The sequence below is a fragment of the Varroa destructor genome, unplaced genomic scaffold (assembly GCF_002443255.2).
Source record: "Varroa destructor unplaced genomic scaffold, Vdes_3.0 BEIS01000005.1, whole genome shotgun sequence".
In the NCBI taxonomy this organism is placed as follows: domain Eukaryota; kingdom Metazoa; phylum Arthropoda; class Arachnida; order Mesostigmata; family Varroidae; genus Varroa; species Varroa destructor.
In genome coordinates this window covers 11,290,827-11,314,076 of record NW_019211458.1, presented here as the reverse complement: position 1 = coordinate 11,314,076, position 23,250 = coordinate 11,290,827, and the positions used below count along the sequence as shown (strand labels likewise).

Genomic DNA, 23,250 nt, shown 5'->3' with positions numbered 1-23,250 from the left:
AGAACTGGCAGCATGGCCTGAACAGGACTGTGTTCCTAAGGCCGTTCTATAGGACATGACAGCACTCACGTCTCTTTAGCCTTTTTGCTTAGTTTATCCATCTTACACATGAGCTGTTACGTCTTTAGGTTTTAAAGCTTTGCGCTTTAACGCTGCGCACACACGAGTGTCCACTGCTCCTGTCTAGTTTTTCAGCGATCTTCTTTTCCGCGTAGACGCCTTAGGTGACGAAAGTGTGCGTTTTGTCGTTGATTTGCAATCGAGTGGGAACAAGCGACGGCCGTCTTTTCGAATCGAGGTTGATCGCTTCTGAATGCGTCGCGTACGTTGAGAGAGAGGGTTGCTGTTAAGGTATGATTTGTCGAGATACGTCCTAGTGTTACCAGTACTCAACTTAGTTACTGATATAAGCAAAGACAAATAGCGTTTTGCAATTTGTCTATTTCGTTCGGTGTTGCACAGCGGTCGCGCGTGAACAGATGCGATCCATTCTAATGACAAGAGCACCAAGAAACCATTGCTAGCAAGCGAGATATATAACGCATGTTAGCTAGTTACTATCATCGACGTTAGCAGAAAGTATACGTCGATGTAGTTCAGACATACATGTAATATTAATTTTACAACAGATACAACAGACTAAGCTAATATACAGTGCCATAAAATTTATTTGCCTGCCGTAATGGGTGGACAAGACAACAATTCAAGCTTATTTCCAGTGCGGTGCAAATATACAAAGCAATGGCATGCTGCATGATTTATATATTTGCACCGTAACAGATCGAGGGAGCCAAGAATTGTAGATCATCCGTGTGATACGCCGACGCGGTGTTGACACGATGTCAGATTATATAACCAGCATGATTTATGATAGACTTCGCCTTTGACATAATAACGCAAACAAGGATACTTTGGACGCCCTTAAGGAAGCCGCTCTAGCTCTACAAACGCAAGCCGCCGTAATAGCGAGAAAAGAAACCATGCATCATCGTCTCTTTAGTGTCAGCAATGCAAAATCGCTTGTGTCCTATCATATGGACATTGTTTGTGTTTTGATAATTATTGTGGTCTATTCCCCTTTCGATTAACATGCATATATGCGTATCTGACCATTTTCAGGTGGGTGATCTCGGCGGAATGCAACAACAGCTCCAGTTGGCTGCAGCCCCTGGTGGGTTCTTCGCGGGAGCACCTGGAGCTGGCGGCGGACCCACAGTGGCTCCGCAGCCGCCTCACGCCAAGAAGGACGCCCTGGACGCCCCCAAAGCAGCCGCTGTAGCTCTACAAAACCAAGCCGCCGTGGTGGCTGCGGCGCAGGCCGCACAGGCCGTGCAGGCCGCCCAAGTTGCCAGCAGTCCACTGGCGAATGGTCAACATCCACCCCCATTGCCGATGAGCCAACAGCAGCAGCAACAACAACAACAGCAGCAGCAGCAATCACAGCAACCACAGCCTCAGTCCCAACCTCCCCAGCAAAACGGAAATGCACCCACACAGCAGGTAGGTGCAGCATTACGGCATCTGCATCATACTTCCCATTAGATTTCCCCTAGTAACTGCTATCCCATATATAGTGTATTAGAGGGACGTTTTTGGAGAAACGAAGAGGAGAAGGGGACAAACTTCAACTATTCGATTAAGCTACTGTGCATATATATGGTGATTTGGGCGATTGTTTGTACGAACCTATTCAATACTTACCAGGCCATCGAACCTATATTGTGCGTAATTTATGATTTTAACAAATATTTGGACTTTTGGACTCGGTTATTGCCTTCCGTAACCTAAAGCTGGTGACTCGAAACATCATTAATGTTCTGTGCTAGCGTCAAGTCGTCGAAGAACAGCATGCGATTATAGGCAATTTAGGTGATTTGTTCTTTCAGATGTTGGCTTGACAGGAAATGCTTATTTTTTTTTTTGAGAGTAGAATAAATATGGCTCTTTGACGGACGTTTTTACTTTAGGTCCAATAATACACATGTGGGGTTCTGTGATTGAATTCAATCAATCTGATACCAATGATGTCTTATCTGTTATGAAGAGGACCGAAATAATAGCTCTCAAGGTGATGGAGTGCAAGACTTGAATCATATTGATATAAAGCAGTGCGCAAAACGTTCTTGAATGGTTACATGCAGGACAAGGATATACTTTTGATGACTGATGGTTGATATCCTGTCAAACGATCGATCACGTCACAGTCATTGTCACTTCATCGTACCGGCAGAAATAAACGTAGGCTTATAAGCGGGTAAGAAGTCAGTGGCTAAAAGAGTATATTCTTCTAATTGTGAGAAAATCAAGTTCACAGTCCTCTTTTATCCTGAAACAACGTACTTTCTCACTGTCTCATTAAATGCAAACATTTTCGAAACCTATTGAACATCTATGATATACAGTGACAGTATCCACAGTTGGAACGCTGTGTGAGGTCGTCTCTGACCGTTATAATTAAAAAGGAAAGAGCAAGGAACTTATTTAATTGGAAACTTCATCTGCAATTACACCCAGCCACGGTGATACATCGAAAAAGGAATGATACGATGAAAAATTCTGCTAAAAGCGCATTTGATTACTTACGCCTGTGAATACAAAAGCAACCCGATTCGTTCTTTGATGGTTATACGTTGCTGTCTCAGGTTAAATAGCGGTACTTCAATCCAAAGTAGCCATTTTCGATAATCGTTTTACTATTGAACATTGAATAAACATCCCGCGAACCGTTAGACAGTATGGTACCGCTAAAAAGCATCTGAAATTTTTTTCGTCGACGAAAAATTCTTGTATTTGTCAGCTATTGTAGTTTCGATTTGTTGCTAAATAGGTTTACGGAAAGTCATCGCGTTCATAGCAACAAAGAGTAATAAAAGGAAAGTATCGCATCGATAGTCTATATATACTTATTTGAGATACGGTCGCTACGAAGTCGTGCCATTTAATCACATTAGTAATCGAATTAATCAAGGTTAGTTATGTCTATTATTACAGGCTTTTTTTTAAATATGTGAAGTCTATTCATAGTAGATCAACGAAATAGGAAAAAGGAACCCTACGTACAGAATCATTGAGCACTTGTTAGATCAGATTCATCAATCGTTCCTTTCAAAACTGAGCAAGTTCCCTTCCGTTCGGCGGCTGTAGCACTGAACTGAAGGGTCGGTATTTTGCTACTCGCTGGTTCGTAGTACTGTAGTCGTAATCGTAATAGTAATCACGCGGTCCTTTACCGTCTTGTTAGTGTCTCGTGTGGCCTTCAGGGGACGATTAATATTGGGCCGGTTAACGTTCTGTATCTATCCTTGCTTCTTCTGCCAGTTGTTGTGCGAGCAATGATGATTAATTCATCCATCGTAATAATCCCTTGGCACGGTAAGTCAATGGCCACAATGATTAGTAATGAACCATAACTGAGCAGAAATCGGAAGCCAAGCTCGAGTGAGATGGCGGGCAAATTTGGCTAGCTTGATGCAGCTGTCTGCTTTGAGTGAGCATTTTTCTTTTCTGCAATGAAACTATTTGCCATTGTTATTGCTAAGAATATTATTTCTGAGATGATACTTTGCTTGCTGTTGTTATGTCCGAATTGTACGCTAATGGTGCCATTTGTGTGGCACTAGTGATAGAACGCCAACAAGTGGTAAATAACGTTATCGTGCAAGTGTTATTTTGGCGGTCACCGGCATTAGTGTTGGCTTGAGCGTCTTTTTCGTCTGCATCGCCAGAAGCAACAAAATAACAGTAAAAAGTTGGTAATCAAACACGAAACGTTAGTTATCATACAATTATAAGCATTAGGCGGTGTCGCTTATTTACGTCGTGCCGGTTGCGATGCCATCGCATTATTCATTTTCGGCATCATTACGCGGTCAGCAGACAGTTGCTGTGAAATGGTTGATGATAAAAGACATCAATGATAAGCGATGACGATGATTCAGATGGGCAAAATAAGGCGACGAGGCCAGAGCGGACGGTATTAAGTGTTTGTTTCTTTTATTTTCATGACGCGACAGCCTGTCGTCTTATGATTTTTGGCTAAACAAGTCCCTTCGATCGAAGTCCACCGACAATGTAGCACCGTAAATGACTATGGAATAAAAACACTTCTTGAATAAGAAAAGTCCGATCGCAATCATTCGTGATGATCACAACGTAGTCGGTGAACAATAAACACATATAAACTTACGGCACCAATAACCTATGACGAGCAATTAGTTCGTCGGGTGACATGCGCGCAATATTTTTTCTTAGATATTTTTAGATGCTCATAGAACTGCACTGATTAATTAATAATATTGCATTGAACAGGTAAAACAAAGACATGGAAGCAGCGAATATCAACAATTGATTTAGTCGTGTTGCATGACAATGCATACAACGTAAAGAAGTTAGAAGTTCGATATTATCCTCTGTTCGGGCTTAAAGAAGGTGTGAGAAGGTTGCAAGGGGAGGACCAGAAGTTCAGCAAAAATACTATTCTAGCTTATGACGCAACGAAGATGGCAAACATTACGCCATGGAAAAGCTCGCAGGGTTCCCTACTGAAGTCATTGTTACAGGTTTTGCGAAAAACGCCTCCGTTAGCCGACAACAGTTTTTACTATGCTTGTAAATGCAGTAATCAGTATAGTGCAGCTGGTGTATTTCACGAAGCTATAGCGTAAGCTGGAATTAATTTTTACAGCCACTAAATTACCTTGCAGTAAAATTCCCTGTGCAGTAAGACTCGCATAATAGCATAATTAGCCTTGTGGAAGTGTGTACATTTATAAAAAAAAAAAAATTATGGATGATAATTGGAATAAAAGATTTATTGAACCTGTACAATGTAGTCGACGACTAACTGTACTGCAGTCAGCGTAGCCAATCATTCCACCTCGTAATATATTAAATGGCCTTTCAGCCAATTTGAGTCTATGAATTAGAACTGCGCGTATTTCATTAGTGCAGTGCTGGTCGTATCTGAACTTTATCCTGGGGATAGTTCTTTGACACTAGTTAAATTGCTCAACGTATAAATAATATTGTGTCCTCTGACCTTTTTCATTATCCTAAATCTAGCTACTCTGCTCGGTCTATTCCGGTCGAACCCTAGACCTCGGAAACCAAACGCGCTGGGTATTTGTCATCCATCACTCCTTAACAATAAGTGATGGCCACCCGGCCCACAGAGAACGCGAATTTTAGATAAAAAAGAAGGGGCAAATAGAAAGAGAGTAGTCTGCTAATCTTGCTACAGTGTTGTGTCTTTTTCAAAGATCAGATACGTTTTGATTCATGTGCAGCTGTATGTATAGTAGTTCTGGCAAAGACAGCCATAGTGTATCGATCAGTTCCAATCGACTCGCATTCACCTACAAGATCGTACAAAACATAGAATCCCTCTTTGGCTTTTAACAACACTGATAATAATATTAACGAAAACAACGAAAAAGTTGCTGGATGATGAAATTGTTGCGACGCAGATAAATTTGGCGGCGCTGTCAGATCATGCGATCATTTTTTCCTTGATGTGTTATATCAATCACACTTTATGCGTTCAGACTGAGAGTTCTATGGAATTACAAATACACAAAAGTTGATCATGTACCTGAGGCGCCCGCCTTAGGCCGTCGCAAACGTCAAACGTTAATCACTGCTGGCGCTAGTTGCAGTGCATTTGGGTAACAGGTCAACGACATTCCCTGCAACAAGCCGATCCCCATAATAAGTACGCCCCATTCACATCAGTATCTATGCGTATCTGTTGGAAGAGAAGAACGTTGAAACGTAGAGGATATCAAGGGAGTAAAGTTCCCGCAGCGACTCTTGCCAACTCGCCTAACCAAAAAACGGGAGATTTCATAATTTTCCTGTTCCTGGGCAACGATCAAAAGTTGACAATAATCAGTATGCACATCTAAGCATGAAGACATGAGCTCGTTCTGGACCCCATGGTGTCCACTACCGTTTCAGAATTCGGGTTGGGCATAGAAGAGGTAGGTTGCACAGTAACTCCATCTATTTCTATAATTTCCTCCTTAATTAGCTCCTTACTGTCTTCATCCTGTTTCGATCTGTTTCTTCCTTTCTTTCCCGGATCTGCCGGTAGCGAGAGATCCCTGTTCCGACCTTCCATAATATCTAAAGGTAATATCTAAAGAAAGATATCTATGGGTGATGGTCCACCAAATTGATAATTGTAAAGGACGAGAGGCAGGGCATAGTTTGTAGACTAGCGCGGCCATGCTAGTTACTGCAACTACTACACCTATATATATATATATATATATATGCGATAAGGATGCAAAACAGCTAAAACCAGTGACGAATGATGATTTTTTCCCACGAACTGCAAGCGGGAGTATCTTTTAATTGTATGACAGGCATCTGTGCAACTGGCATTGAGGTTACTAGTTACCATTACTAATGGTGACTAAACATGTTCTCAATTCTAACATTGTGCGTCGTCTGTAGCGTTATCATGTTATAATATGTAAAATGTGTCTACTTATTAGGTGCTGGCTCTGCTTGGTCCACTAAATCATCAGCAGAAATGTTTACCATTTCATAGCATGTGGATGGTTTTGCCTGAACGACGTTGTATTATGTCACATATAAATGTGGTATGGGTCTAGTGCTCCGTTTAGTCCTCCGCTCCATGAGTCACACAGGCAGCAGGACGTCTTGCCGCCAAAATAGGTAACCAGCAGCTGACGTTGTTGTATGACCATTGCCATTATACCGTCCACCAAGCCGTCGTCTACTTGTGGCAAGAGGGGAAGGTTTGAGAGGAGAATATTTCTAGGAAAGGTCGCTCTGGCGATTCGACTTTGGTAAGTGGAAGAGGGCTTAGAAAGGGACCGAGGGTTCGAGGAAGGGGGTTCGAGGAAAGAGAAAAGTAGAGAGCGAGCGGAATTTTGGTGCCGGCGGAGGGTATGACTCCATGGGGCCTGGAGCTGAGGGAAAGAGAGATTCCGGCGGACTCGTCTGCCTCTCCCCGAATTACGGTGCCGGTCTGTACTGCTGCGTTTGCCGGAGGGTGGTGCGGCGCCAGTAAAAGGCGGAGAAGTAAAAGAACTCGCAAAGAAAGACGATCGTAATAGTTGTACTGTATGGCCGTCCATGTTTCAGTAGGAGGCACTGGGACTGGAAGGAAGCAACGGTCCGATCATTCGACTTCTACTACTACTGCTCTTGTCGCTTAACAAAAACAGACCTTCGTCTTCAATGATGCCTGGGTCCGTTTTGTTGGATGCTGAGCTTCTCTAATTTCTTTTGTCACCTTCTCGAGGACAATAGAGGACGGGCAGCTGATCATTTGCCGCTTGCTGCTTAGGGCATACGCCTACGCACTCTCTTCCGTCCCAGGACGATGCTAACATCAGCAGTATAAGAAAAGCCCTAGTTCGCACTCCACGTGGCGATGATAATATGAATGGGAAACCTGAGCTGCAGCAGTTGTAACATTCTCGTAGAAGTAACCAGAAGAATCATGGCACTAAAGAACTCTGAGAAGTGCAGAAGTTCGTTTTGCAGCAGCTTTCGTATACATATATATATGAAAGATAGAACAAGAGTAACTCTATAAGCAATAAGCAACCGAATGAACAACTGGTTAAAATCATACGAAAATTCAGAGGATTGAAATTTATTATAAATATTTTTTCATGATCAGCTTAGTTTTTTTTTGGTTACTCTACTGTATTTCAGTTTTCTTTCTGCATGCAGATGTCCGTGCGCAGTGAATGGAAATGAAGTTTATAGTGACTTGTCAGTCCTCTTGTACCAGCTGCCACTGCGTTTAGACGGCCAGTTCCAATACAGATACCAGTTTTCTAGCTTTCATGTACTAGTTTCACTTTGTAGATAGAATCCTAGGATCGGCTCTCATAAATAGCTTTAGCTAAATTATTTGTTCCAACGTCTTTTTTTTTTCGAAATAAGCGGGGTATCCGAGAAAACGAACGAATATGCCAAACGCCAGTCGCCTGAGATACAGGGGCAAGTCGTGAGTTCGCTGCCTTCAGCGAACTTTTTTCAGTTGACTCGTCAGTTAACAAATATCGCAATCATCGCCGAAACGAGACGTTTTATGTTATCATGGATATATATATATATATATATATATATATATATATATAGTATAATGTAATCAGAAAAGACACACAGCTTCCTACTTGACGTGGATGTCAAACAGTAATTAGACACCGTTATTATAAAGTATTACCGTTTTAGGTATATAAGATATTAATGATAATTGAAATAATAAATTTGTCAGACGCCTTGTTTGCAAAAAAAACGCAGCAGCGCAGGTCGAAATCTGGGGATGAAGACTAATTTATTACTTTCTTGTCTGGTTTAGTGTTATATCGACAGTAATACTATCTATGGAATGACCGTTATAAACCATCACCTTCTGTACCTTTGATGTGTTATAATCTCAAAATTGAGCATTATTGTACAGCATGTTGTGAACGCAATGCAGGCGTTCGACGTCTACTTATATGCGGGTGCTATTCCTAACACGCTTCTTTTTGACAGGCTCCTTATAAAGAGCTGGCGTCATCTACGTAGAAGATGAGTAGAACGGACCCCATGGCCGTTGGGTTCGCATTGTGATGTCGTATTGATTCGCTAACGAAGGAACAAGGGCTTCGAATAAACTATGATGGTTAATAAGCATGTCTTAGGAGTCTACTTGTCAGTGCAGTAAGTGACGAAATAGAGGGGTCCGGGCTGTCGAAAGTTCGTGGGGATAGGGCTTACCTTCTTTTTGGTGGCATGCTGTTTGAGGTGGCATACAGCTAATGGTCAGCGTCGGCTGTTGTCCAGCCACTAACGTTGATCTGAATTTGGGCTATTCCTTTGGTTGCCTAAACGCTAAAAAATACGAGCCGGTTAAATGGGTGGCATGGGACTAGAAGGATAATGTCCTCACTTTTGCCGATTGTTGGATAGACGCGGCGGGTTTAAATTGGGACGGGAAAACAGAATTGAACGAAGAGTAGGTTTTTTTCGTTGCGATCTTTTATGGTGAAGTGCAATAGGAAAGTATGAACAGTAATAATAACGATTTAAGGGAAGTATACTCGAATCGACAATGATGCATGGAAGTTGTGTTATCTCATAGTAGCCTACCTTCAGGATTTATTCGTTATCAACGTACGATAGCATTAAGGAGAAGTTCACTTGCTGCAATCTCGTGCCACCTATGATAGACTATGTTTAACTGTATCTTCTGTTTTCGTAACATTTACGAGCCAAACGTCATTGAAACTAAATGGCATCATTGTCAGTAAAATTCAGTTCACTTTTCCGCAAAAGTCGAGGTTACGTTTATGGATCGCGTAGAGAGGCTCAGCATATCCCAAGTAAGATATGGAGCCGGCCTACTTTGACACAGTTTGACCCACCAGTACAAATCTATAGTATAATTGATTATTGAAAACGTTGTTGTCATTGGTGAACGATAAGTACGATTTGGCTGTTAGATGTGTTCTGTAGTTATGATGCGGTGCTACCAGCTGGTGAATCGAAAGGATGCATTTCTTATGAGCAACCATTATCACGACTTAATCACGTCGCTGTAGTCATCGGTGATTTTCGATTTTCAATAGAAAGAGTGAGATAACTACAGTTATCTTCATAGGATAACGAATTAAGCCGAGTCCGTTCGTAGAAGTTTTCGCTGAGTGACCATGACGAAAAGCTTGGAAACATTGGGTATCGAGAACGGCAGCGAACCCGATCAGAAGGGATACCGCATACTCAAAGGAGATTGCGGCTGCTGAAAGGGCATTTTATTTTTATTTCGTATCTTCCTCTGTTCATATCTTGTCGACACACGTTACGCTGAACGCCGGAGATACACTCCATATTGGAGGTGCTTTTTCTACACCCGTTTGGCTGCACGTCAGCTACCTCTCTCTTGCCTTCTCTCGCTTTCGTTTCGCTTCACGGTTTCATTATAATCGTTGCCACATCGTTATTCTTCGTCCGCTCGATGACTATTTCATATTCTTGAAGCAGGTACCTGCCCATTTCGTTTGTCGTTCCGGTGCTATGCCACCCCGAAACCCCACAGCTTCTGTTTCTATCTCAGATCAGCTGGCATAAGTGGAGTTGAATAACGAGAAAATATGCGCAGGCAAGTGAGCCAGCTTGCCGACGAAGTGGCAAGCACTAGCTCAGGGCTCCGGGGTACCAACAAAGAAACCGTCGATACTGTAGTTGCAATTGCACGGAAAAAACGCAGAAGGAAGGCAAGACGGGACAAAAAAAGAATGCTCACTCTGTGAAAGGCCTGTAATATGACAACGAATACCGGAAAAAGCGTAGACGGAACAAACAGAAGAAGCTTGTTTCTTCTTTTCTCTTGTCCATGACTAGTTGCAAGCAGCTTTATAAGCATCAATTTGCACGACTTTTAGCCTCTCTACTCTTGTTTTGATTGATTCCTTCTTTTCGCGCCCCTCTCTCACCGTCTTCGTTGTTTTTTCCAAAGATTTTGGAACAACATCTATTTCAAGCCTCCGCCAAGATTTTTTCTCCTGTTTCTGCGTTTAGTGTTCTTAATCGCCGTATTGTGCGGGTTTTTCGCCCGTCGTTGAAGTTGTGCGTGACAAATAGAACACAAGAGCAAAGAAGCGTCATTTGACTACCAGACCTGTTGGGGTCGAGGTACCTCTAAGACCTGTGCCTGACAATACGAGTGTGCTGTCCTACAAAATACATTATATTGTGGCGCACTTGGAGTATTACGTATGTCGAGGACGTCTGAATTTTCTTAACCGCATTCTATAATAAATTAGATATAGCCCACTGACCAAGTCTGTAATGACTTAGTAGTCGTTATGGCTTAACGTTGTACAGCGTCATGTGCTATCAGTTTGTATTTATTGTTTACCCGTTCATCGTTTTTATTACTACTACTATGAAAATAGGCACGCGTTGTGTACGGGAAACCTGATCGAGGGCGACCTTTGTCTCACGATTATTTCTGTTTTTGCACTGAGTTGTCTTTTTTATTACATTGCAGTTGTTGTTGGTTTGCTCATACGTCATTTCAGGACAAGACCCTAACAAGCCCGCCTCCTCCTCCGTCGGGTGGCGAAGCGGAGCAGTCAGTCGTGGACGCCAGCGTAGCGACGACCTCGGAAACGCTGACGGAGAAATCGTCCGCTTTGACGCCCGTAACTGCGCCCGTCGCAGTTGCCACAGCACCCCCAGCCGCACCAGTAGCACCGCCAGCTGCCTCAGTCCCAACCACGAAGGACGTGCCCAAGCGTTTGCACGTGTCCAATATACCCTTTAGATACCGTGAGCCCGACCTCCGCAATCTTTTTGGGGTAAGTAATATAAAAAAACGTCGTATAATGGCGATGATAATAGTAGCCATTCTAATCATCTGTGATGTTATTGCCACATTAGTATTACAGTAAAGACGAAAACATTACACTATTGACAGTTGTCTTAGATTAACCATAAACCATAACGATTTGTCGACCAATGTTTTTCTTATAGAGTCTCAATATAAAACAAAATGATACTATGTTTTCGTAATGATCGTAGCGAAACTGCATTTAGGTGTTGGGTACTTCTTGCACGTCCTACCAGTATCGTACATACGTACACCATAGATATTGCTTAATTCTTTTAGACTTCTTTTTTTCGTTTGTCATAGGCCTCTGCCGCACTGTGTCGAATACTCCGATTTCGTACATAACAAACTGATAAGTTTTTGTCGTTGCTTTTGTTTGTGTTGTCTTTTTCATATTTCATGCTCGTGTTGACATCGTATAATTGCAGGAATTCGGGCCGATACTCGATGTCGAGATTATCTTTAACGAGCGAGGCTCCAAGGTAAGAAGCAAAAACGAGGAGCGCGGTAAAAGCATTTCCCCACACTTCACACGCCGAAATGCCCCCTTATGCCCTTCACGCCTTTTTTTCCGTACCCATTCACTCTTAAGCTCCGAAGCCTACCGGTTTTCCCTCGAATCAGCCGGCCATACATCGGAGAACCCAGCCACGCCACGTCGGCTAACGTAGAGTAACCCCTGGTGGGGGTTGGCCAGTGAAGACGCTACTGTTAACGCCTTTGCTTGCCAAGTGACCCTAAACGATGCCAAATCCTATTTCCAAGTCCATGGCTAAAAGTTGTAAAAGATGAATTTTAACTGCATAGAAGTTAAGGGAGGAGACGAAGGTAGAGCAAAACATTGATACAGAGGGATATAGAAGAATAGACATCCCAGGGGTGAAGGGGGAGTTATGAGCTAAAAGTTTTGGGCTCCCGTTGCAGGTTATCCACTGAAGATATGAGAAGGGTTGGTTGCCGCAGATCGAGTAATGACTTGATAGGAGGACCTATCGAATTTGTCAAGTTTTTGCACAGCGGAAATTGACTTTGGCAATCGGCGCGAATCCAAAAGTTGCCAACTCAAGTAGTTTCTCTTGAAGAGCAAGGAGAGCATGGCTGAGCGAGCGAACACAAACACGCATATAAACACATTCGGATGTAATCACTCGGCTTCTTTAAGGGGAAGGGCACGTGGAGACCTATATATACATGTTGGGCGAAAGCACACGGCTTACTGCTCTTTGCTTATGTGTTTATTCTTTTCGCCGTCTTCTGATGCTTGAATAAGACAGCATTGCTATTACTAAACGCTGAATAATGAATGAAGTGTGAATTTTGTGCAATAAGGACACATGCTGCATCTATTATCTCATTCTCATCTCACGTCTTACCGCACGCTTGCCTTTTTTGTGTAGAATTTTGCAATTACGTCGTTCATGCTTTGCCACTATGGGGCCTAAGGCAAGTTTACGCAATGTATCGTTATGAAAAGCAAGCTATTGGATAAATCGTTTCCAATTACGAAAAGTTAAACAAACACGTTACCGCATAACAACTTGAATGAATGAACCAAAATGAAGGGTCCGTCCCATTAATTAGTATGTTTGTCGTGCACTTTCAACGTCTGTTAAGTTAGTACATAATTAGATGAAAAAACAAATGCCGTCTTATTATCGTTCTAATGTCTTCTCCTTAATTAACGACTGAACCGTCAATGCTGTAGCTTTTTTACATTGTACTAAATACAATAGCTCGCACAATGGATCTTAATTTTCGCTAAACGGAAAGTACACTTATTGCTTTATCTTGCTGTTGTTTTTATCTAATTAATATTTTGCATCCATTGCAGGGCTTCGGCTTTGTGACGTTCGCGTCTTCTACGGACGCGGATCGCGCTCGCGAGAAGCTCAACGGCACTCAGGTCGAGGGCCGCACTATAGAGGTTGGTATCTTCTTGGCACTTCCTTTTTCCCGCCCGTTCCCAGGCACCCGTCTCCAACAATCACCCGCCCGACGATCCGATCACTATAGTAGCAGCTGATCACTGATTAACTGACTGATCCGATCTGTTTCTGGTCAGTCGGTTAATCTCTCGGTCTGTCGATTGGCTGTCTGTCGATGATGTCACTTGATCGGTGCTCAAACGATCAACTGCATCGGGTGCGCCGTGGTGGTGACGGACATTATTTGATTGATGACTGATGCTGGTTATTAATGGTTAATGAATGATGATAGTCATGATGAGATGATTGTTGATTGACGATGAGATTGATTTTTGTTGACTGACAATTTTGACTGACTGGCGATGCGCGGACTGACCGATAATGATATCTTGATGACGGTGATTGATGGCTGACTGAACCATGATAATGCTGACTGGTAATACTCGTAGATGATTGGCAATGATGATTGATGCTGTCCATGACTTCGTCGCTTGATTGAGATATCGTTATCTATCTAACCGATTGGTGATCGAAACAAACTCTGTTCCTACTACTGACTTACCTTTACGACTCATGACCCCCTGTATCGTTCTAATGTTACGTTGTACGTTGTATTCACTGTTACACTTATTACTAATTACTGTTGCTATTACTAATACGGCTATTAACTTTAACTATTAACTTCCATCTGTCATTTCTCTACACCTCTAATCTTGACTTGGTTAAGCAGCGGACAGTATATCGAACAAATCGATGGGTGACCACTTCCTAGATTTTAGTGCGATTCTAAAAATCGGTCGGTCAGTGAATGCACTCGAACCAAGTTCATAGTTGTTTCATCGGTTGGGTCTCGTTTCTGAACTAAAGATAAGCTGCTAATCGATGGTTCGATTTTAGCCGTACGTTATGATTTGCCTTTAATATTTCATTGTGTGTGATACTGCACATACACATATTTAGTGCCAGTAATGAGCAATTGTCATGGTCGCCCATTAGCGATAGAAGTAAAAAGCGGTGCCAAAAGGACTTTTTAACCGTTGGCCGCAAGCTGCATATTACGGCAAGTTACTTTGAGATTGCCTGTCTGATATTTCTTTTAGTACCAGCGGGATGCTGGCAATTGTTTGACAATAGAAGCGAAATCAATTAACCAACAGGAACGCGAATCCTAAGCGAGGTATAACCTAGATGATTTTGTTTGCTGCGTAATTGATTCGATCGGCTTCGCCTATCAATCAATCCATCGATCTACTAAATCATTAGCGATCGATTGATTGAGTTATGTATTGAAATGTAAGCAAAGTGATCACGACGTTGCCGTCTGCCGTATGCTGCAACCACTTGATGGCACTACTTTAGCTACTTTTATTACTAACAACATAGTAGATGTGCTCGGAACTAGTCGAGATCGCCATTTCCCTTACCATCCTGGACGTAGCGTGGTGTTTGCCTCCTTTAACACAACTGTGGTAATTCATATATATGAAATAGCTAGCCTTCAGATTCTTCTATACACGCTCAGCCATAGTCCATATTCCGAAATTTCTAATTATGCGATAAGTATAAGCGCCTCGGATCATACGAATCGCTAACGGTGTTTGTCGAATGACCACGTACTGGATATTGTAGCCTTCGTCTCTATCATGTAAAAACGATTTCTCTAATTATTATTGCTTACAATTACACGTTCTTCCAATTCACTAAGCTTTAAGCATCCGCTTTTCGTGTGTTTGTTACAATTAACCAAACACCCTGTACCCGATGCGTTTCCATCATTTAAACAGTTTGTCATTTTCATTCGTATATATATATATGTATATATACATATATATATATATGTATATGTATATATATATATATATATATATATATATATATATATATACTACTACTAAACGTCTGTATGTCTGCCCTACCACTGAAAAGATTTATCTATTTATGTAATATATAATTAATATGCTGCACGGTCAAAGAAATGGAACGACTGGGTGTTAATCATCGAGGGATGATGTAGATGCTAACAGAATTCTCCGACTTTAATTTGGATAGATTTAGCATTGTATCAATCATTCATATTTTTTTTAAATCATATTCTTATTCGTATAGCTAATTGTGTCTACGGTCATTTTTTTCGAAATTATTAGTTGGCTTGAGTTGTTTCATTTACCCATCCACCTATCTATATATTAGTGAGATCTGATCTGATCATTCAGATACATTGCTGGTGCTGAAGCGTATAAAGCGAGCACGTTACAGGCGTTATGATCTATACAGTACAATAAATTTTGTAGAGTAAACATGAGCAGGGACGCACGTTCCGACTTGCTGAGGCTACTCGAGTCTTTTGCCTATTTCTCTTCTTATGTGTATTTGTTTTCTGATGTTTCCTGATCGGTGTGTCAGTGATATCTGAAACATTCCTTTTTTCTTTGTCTGACTCTTGAACGCCTCGGGAAAAATCTCACGGTGCCTACTGACTTGATGGTTGATTGTCTGATTGATTGATGGACCTGATTACGAGTGATACGGGTTGTAATGGAGCTAGTAAAGCTTATGATAGGTTTGGTGAATTCACTTATTATCCATTTATTTCTATCAAGCATATCAATGCATTTCGAATCGTGTGAATGTGTTTAGTGTGTGTATGTGTGTAGAGCGCCCCCTACACCTATACTCTGTTTGAGCCTATCTATTTATTTCTCTACGTACTGCCATTGTACCGCGTAATAATTTGCCTAGGTATATACACCACGCTTCATGGCAGCGAGCTATGACTGCGTTTGTTGATGATCGCTTTATTATATAAAGTACTTAGCAAACGGGCTGTTTGTCGGTGGCGGGAACATTTGTGTGTGTCGGCGGCTAGGTTGTAATTATTTCTCTATAGTTTGACTCGATGATGGTAGTATGTGATCGATTTTACTTACATCTGCCTTGCCCCCGCTGTGATCTGTTATATCCGTACATAAAAATACAGTATATTGTCTACCTATCTGACTAATGAATAGTACGTTCGACTGAGATTATCAATAATGCGTTTCAATCGAGACATTCTGGTTTCCTCCATGCATTACTGTCTATGTAGCAACGGTAGCGATATATTGTATATAGTGGCATGTTAATCGTCGTAGGCGCCACTACCAGGGGAGTGATTCTTAGACGACCGGCGGCGGACAGGTTTAAAAGCATCTCTGTTCCAGTTCTATTCCCGTCTCCAATCCCATTTAACTGTTCAAGACAAATATGTAATTCAAGTGGATATCAATATATAGTACATATTTTCTTGAAGAGAGGCGTCTTATTAGGCCGGCGATATCAAAAGAAAAGTGTCAGGTCCGATCATAGAAACACCCCTGTTAAGCCAAATGTCCGATGCCCATACGAAAATGTTTCACGTCATTAACCAGCCTAATACAACGAGAGCATAAGAACATAAGTCCAAATGAGCGCGCATAGGGCGGGGTGCGTATTGGTCGCACCCGGCTGCAGAATAATCAACGTTTGCCTGATTGAAAATGTGTACCTTGACTCGGTTACAATATACTTCAACGTATTGCTTACACCTACTAACGATACTAGCATGACCTATTCTCTTCCTGCCCACAACGATATGCCTACTACAGCGGCTAAAATGTATCAATACTGATCTATTAGTTGATTCACTGTGATCATATAGAGTGAATTTGCTGCCGTACCTCTATGTTCACGCTGATCTGTCTTTGTGCCAATATCGATTACGTCGTAGGCTAGATGGAAAAATACCTAGCAAAGGTGAATGTGAACACGGTTGACGATGTGCCTTTGTTTTCTCTCAGTTCTGCGTCCAGTATAGCGTTAAAACAACCCAAAATGATCAATATCTCCTACCAGCTTCAACCATTACAGCGCTGCTGGTAGCAAATAACTGAGGCCAGTTAGTGTATGGGCTTTGAATTTTTTTTTTGTTCTTCTTGCATGTGGCATATCTATTACGGGATAATACACAGCTGAGTTGAAGACGTTCTTTGGGGCGTTCTTCAACTTATTTTCCATGTCTTCTCATAGGCTATCCTTCTGCCGGATCGTATTGATGGGACAAAATGCCAGACATTGCTCTTTTGATGGTCCGCCTTCGCACCGTGGCTTAAACATTGTTGTTTAATTTCACATTCGGTAATACTAATAATAACAACAGCTTTGGGATATACCACCTAAAAACCTGCTACTACTCCGTAGACCTGCTTTTGTGTTTTATGTAATAGTGGTAATTGCTCGTGACGGTCACATCGTTGTTATGACGAGCGTTGATAAACGAGAAAAAAACACTGCTTCGCGATTCGGTAAGCATTCTACATATGTACAATCTATCGCTTGGAATTAAACTGCTAAAACGATTTAGTTTGCTATGGAGGATACCGGTTCTAATGCCTGTTATAAAAAATACATTACATCATGTTTTGAGTTGTAAGGTGCCCATCAGTACAGCTGCTTTGTCAAAGCACTTTGACGAGGTAGGCGTGCTCAGGGGCGTGCTACGTTAGGCGATCTAGTCAAATCGTCCGAGGTGATTATGCTATGCGATTGATTTTCCTGTGTGGAACTATCTGATAGTAAGGTTCTCTATGATGGGCGCTAGTTGCCGGGGATCTTCTTGCTAGATGAAACTATGTGGGACTATGGGGCACCAGCACGCGGTTATGCCGCCACATAGATAATTAACTAATTCTTTATCTGAATGCTAGTTTTAAAGCACCGTTCGCAGCAACTTCTGGTCTGACCTGGCCTTTCCGAAGCGGGGAATCATTCGTTCAAACGTCGCTTTCGATCTTCGAGCAACCGGCCGCTCTTATGAGTTATGAGTTATAGCTTCCAGGACTACTATGCTATTTTTCTATGTCATGTGCCTTTATATGCGTCTTAAACCCTTGCCTTTTTGTATGAGATGTTGTAGATGGGCTATCCAAAACATAGGTGTTGCATATCATCGGTGTCCTACGAATATCTTTAACATGCTATGCTTTCCATCGTTAGGTAGGAGGTCGTTAAGTGATCGATTACTTGGTTGATTGATGCTTGGTAACGTTAAATATGTATCATACAATATAAACGCTCTAGGTATTATTATACAGTATGCGTATATAACGTCGAGACGAAGTGAATATGAAGAAACGAAGCTGAGAAATTTGCGTGTCGTCAAAGTATTATTACTTTTAAACCATTTCGGATGCCGTACCTTCCCTTAATTGCTATGAATATACCATACTGCACTACTAATCAATGTTCGCATACAGTTCGAAAGATCAACTGCACGTCGTGTCCAAAGGCCTTCATCAACTGACCATTTAAAATTGCAATGAAACAACACTTTTAAATCAGTGGCTTTGAAGCTTACTTTTGCTGTAGTTTCCTATATTTGTTGACAACTAATTACAGAACAAAATAAAAAGAAACAGAATGAAGGTATTCAGATATAGGACCTCACAGTTCAGCGAGAGCTACGCCGAAAGGATTTCCATCCGATATGCGTGACTGCGTATGTGTGTGTGTGGGTGGGTGTGTGTGTGTATATGTATGCGGGTAAGTTAGCATGGGTCTTCTCATGCATTCATACTGAATGTATAGACACGTACATCCGCACGCTTTGTGGACAATGGATACACATTTTAGCACCATTTTAAATGGCGGCAATGTCTTATCTAGAAATAGCTAGAAGGTCTTACTTAGTATTTAGGGGCACTTAACAAAACAAGCGTGTCTCCGCGTTGAATTTCTGGGTTCGCGAAGCTACCTCTAAGCATCAAAGACGTATGAAGTGCTCGGATTGAATTTACGACGTCGGCAGGATTGTATGAGATGTGTCAGCTCGTCATTTAACCTCATTGTGAAGAAATTGTTGAGCCACCCACGCAACAGTGCTTACCGTGTTACGACAAAGCAAAAATAATACGGGACGGTACGCTAACTATTAGACTTATGTATGCATCCCTAATATCCTCTAACTTCGCACACGTTGTCAAGTCGTCAAGAGCTATGTAACTTCGAGAAACTTGCGTCTAGGAACATTACTATCTAGCAAGAAGATAGTAGTGGGCAAAGGTATATTCCGACTAGCCACGACCCTTTCCTTGTGAGACAATCCTACTAAGCAAGATGTCCTTGGTTTTTTGCGCCCGCTGTCGTACGGCACGGGACCGTTGTTTTGCTCGCGGTTGAGAGAGAACAGCTAAGTGGCAAATAGAAACTTACATAGTATAATACAAGAGTTTATCGCAGCTTGCCGAGATGTGATCTTCATCTAATTACACTGTTCCTTTACCATCATTGAACCCAATTGAAGACGGGGTTCGATAGGCTCGTTCTTCATTGGCTAAACCGTGGTCACATGCAAGAAACTTTGAGTTTAATATACATATTTGCACAGATCGTTATGCTGAATACAGGGTTTCTACATTCCTTTAAACAAAACGCGCTTGTGGATGCTTCAGTACTAATTAATTTTAAGTTGAAGTGAATGTCTTCCGCTTGTCAGTGTTTGTGCGTATGATCTATTTAATACGAGAATATAAAATGCCTAGAGTGAAGATCAACCACAGTGATGATGAGGCCTTCGGCACATTGGGCTTATACGTGACGTTTGTGACTTTATTTAGCATTTTTTTTTTATAACGCCATCACGGTCTTGAATGATCACACCTACATCGTAATCATAATTGAAACTAAGGTTTGTCATTATCTGTCTATATAATACATAACAGTCACCTTGTCAAATTGTAACAATAGCGAGAGAAATACGGGTTAAAAGTTGGAATTGTTATAGCATTGTCGTAAGGCTCACTTGTACCTCGACAATAGGCAGCTTCTTCTGTACGTTTCCTTAGTACCGATTCTGAATGTTGAGTATGCGTTCGCTGGCATTTCAGTCAAAACGCACGAGTATAAGAGATGGCGCACCTTTTGGCTATTGGCTTCTGTCTATCCATAATCATATAGCGACAAGGCGTTATTGCTAGAACTGCGTTCTGTGCGAGAGATACAAAACAAGTGCTAGTTATTGGTAACGCTAGTCTAATTAACCACTTCACATCTACTACTATTCATAAACATAACGAAGCTTGAGTTTGGTGAACTTGAAGCTAATTTTTATTGCCATTGTGCAGCACAGGGCGCGAACATACTATTAGATATAATGTATAATAATTGTCATTGAAACTGAACCTGTCGAATGTAATGAGACGACTGCAATCCTGCTTCGTGGAATGCCAAGGGAACCACATCTTCCTTGCCTATGGCGCTTCAACATATAACTATTACATATGTACTCGGAGCCGTCTGGTAGCGTCTGCACCAATAAAAGTTATTCTAGATGGCAAACCTTCAGCCAACAGCTTCACTGTCTGACTTTGAAGTTCAGCCAAATCTCTTCTTGTCCAGCGGCATCGTGTACGACAAAATCATGAGATGTATATACAGTGCTATATTATTGTATGTCACTATTGACGTCTCTATTATAGTACATTTTGGTAACACTGCTTGGCTACGCTTTGCTATTTACGAAACACGCTTTCTCTATCTATCTGTTCCACGGGTGTCCCTTTTTGGGTACAGTACAGGGTACTACGAACGGTTATTGTCATAGGCGATGGGTTTCAAGTAGCCGCTTGTTGTTAAGTTAACGAGCATTAACGAGAAACGTGAAAATCTGGCAGATCACAGAAGGGACGAGCGTACAATTTGAAACTGCTTGTTCAATGTAAATTTAGTGATTAGCTTTCGTCGGCTAAGCCGTGCCATTTTGGCGTCCTCTATTTTGTCTGTCAAAAGCCAAACTTGTTTTCAGATTCCGTACATTTCGGGTCATATAATATGTTAATGGAAAGTTTATATAGACACGCATTCGTTGCACTATGTCCTATTGCGTTGACGAGCTCGGTGATTACAGAAGTATGACCCTTAATCTGCATGCAGGAAAAGCGCTAATATAGTTTAGTAATTGTTATTTTTCAATGCTACTGCTATTTACGGCAAAATGTAATGTGGGCATGCTTTTAATTTTTTTCACTTCGCTTTGTTTCTATTATTTTACCGTCTAGCTTGAGAAGACCGCCATGTTGCCTTTCCCCTCAATATTCTATAAATGAGGGCATCTTTTACAATTTTCCAATCGCGTTCACTCTCTTAGTGAGTGTGCCTAGTATAGCTTTGTCTTATTAGCTATTTTTCCGTATTCATGCTTTATTTGACCTACTTGACAATCGGCTATAGTGTAATCATTAGAGGTTGAAGGTCCGCGCGAGATGATCACAGGTTGCGTCGGCTAAATTTGAAGAATTTTCAGCTTAAAACTTCGAGGTTAAAGAAATACACCGACGAGGTAGCGAATACTAGAGAGAAGCTATTGCTTCTAGAACAAGATTGTAAACTATCGATTGGAAACCCAGTTTTGAAGATGACGTTTACTTTTGTGCAGCACAGCAAGAAATGGTGTTATTTTCGAATATTTCGAATTTATCACCGTCAGACTCTCAATCAAATGACTCTCAGTACAAAACGTACCCACCAGATGCAGACCGATTTCAATCCAGACCGCTACCCGTCCCTCTGGTTTAGCAGGCCAATACGCTGCCAAGCATACGGAACCGTCATTTTGGCCGAAACTAAATTTTCTACTTTGGCCTACATGACGTCAATTACCAAGAGCAGCGTCATATAACCGTTACACGAAAAATTTACCGAAATGAATGGTAAACCAGCGGGCTAACATTGTTTTGAACGTAACACCAAACCTGCTTAGACAAAAAACGTTTGTTTATTACAGCCAAAAATGAGCTTTTTCATATATATATAATGTGTATATTGTTGTAATTTTTCCAGATTTAGCTGACGCACCCTATAGACGCATACATAGGTTGTTTAGTTTCGTATTGGCTGAATTATACGTACATACGTAAGACCATTATTTCATATGCCTGGATTTGTATGTATAAATTTACGTACATACATTTCATTGGCCATCGTATGTTGGATAATATCGATCGTGCTGTTGGTTGGTGATAAGAGATGTGCGATTTGTTTATGGTTGAATGCTAAGGGGCCGTGATGTGAAGTTGTTTTTGTTGAGGTTGTTATTGATTACGTAAATGTTTCTTCGCGTTTCCTTTGATCTTGATCACTGGTGAGTAAGTCTATATCGATATATATGTATTAGATAGATAGTTTGATGAAGCCGGACGTATGTTTCGCTTGCCTATTGCCAGAAGTCTTTCTCCGACAAATATGCTCGGCTGTTAGCCTTGTTAGCCAGTTTGGATTCTGATACTTACGAATGATCTATCCGTTGCACATCAGTCCAGTATGTAATGTATAACGTATTCTAATGCACCAACAAGTTGAGGTTCTTTGCTATCCTTTTCCATGCTCGTACTGCTCGGATATCACCATTTTGGCGAAAGTAACTTTTCCACCGAAGCTTTCTATAGGTAGACATCATTGACACATTGTATGGAATCTAGCGGTACGCTAGTACGAAATGTATCGACAAACTAGTGATTGATATACGTGTAAATAACAATCGACGTTTATACAACAGTATATATATACACACTGCGAATGCTCAGCTTGTTGTTCGGTGTTAGAATCTCCTTGAAGCTGTAAAGGGATACGAATGAAAATCTGGGGAGGTTCTTTAAGCAAAGTAACTCTGTTGAAATAACTGACTTCTCGATTAAACAAATAACACGTAGAACCTCGCTGAGAATGCATAGCGGGTCTATCGAATTCTGCATCGTAAACGAATGTTTCAGTCGAAAAATAAATCAGGCTATGATTTTTTACTGTTTTGCAACTTGAACAAGGATCATGAAGAACGATTGCGCACCACCTTGTATATGGCTGCGGTCTGTATATTATAATACTACCACTCTACCATTGCACGGCTTAAATCATTCCAGTCGCTATCTTTCTAAACCTGTTACGTTTCTTATATAT

General features: G+C 41.4%; 1 protein-coding gene across 12 annotated transcripts in view; it reads left to right on the top strand.

Moving 5' to 3' along the window:
* LOC111252022 (uncharacterized) overlaps nt 1–23,250 on the top strand; it is a 121,691-nt gene that overhangs the window by 84,563 nt on the left and 13,878 nt on the right. For all 12 annotated transcript variants that reach the window (XM_086991429.1, XM_086991428.1, XM_086991427.1 and 9 more), the window contains 4 exons: nt 1,120–1,500; nt 11,052–11,330; nt 11,791–11,844; nt 13,194–13,286. In XM_086991429.1, coding sequence (XP_086847555.1) covers nt 1,120–1,500; nt 11,052–11,330; nt 11,791–11,844; nt 13,194–13,286 — 807 coding nt within the window. The remainder of the gene's footprint in view (nt 1–1,119; nt 1,501–11,051; nt 11,331–11,790; nt 11,845–13,193; nt 13,287–23,250) is intronic.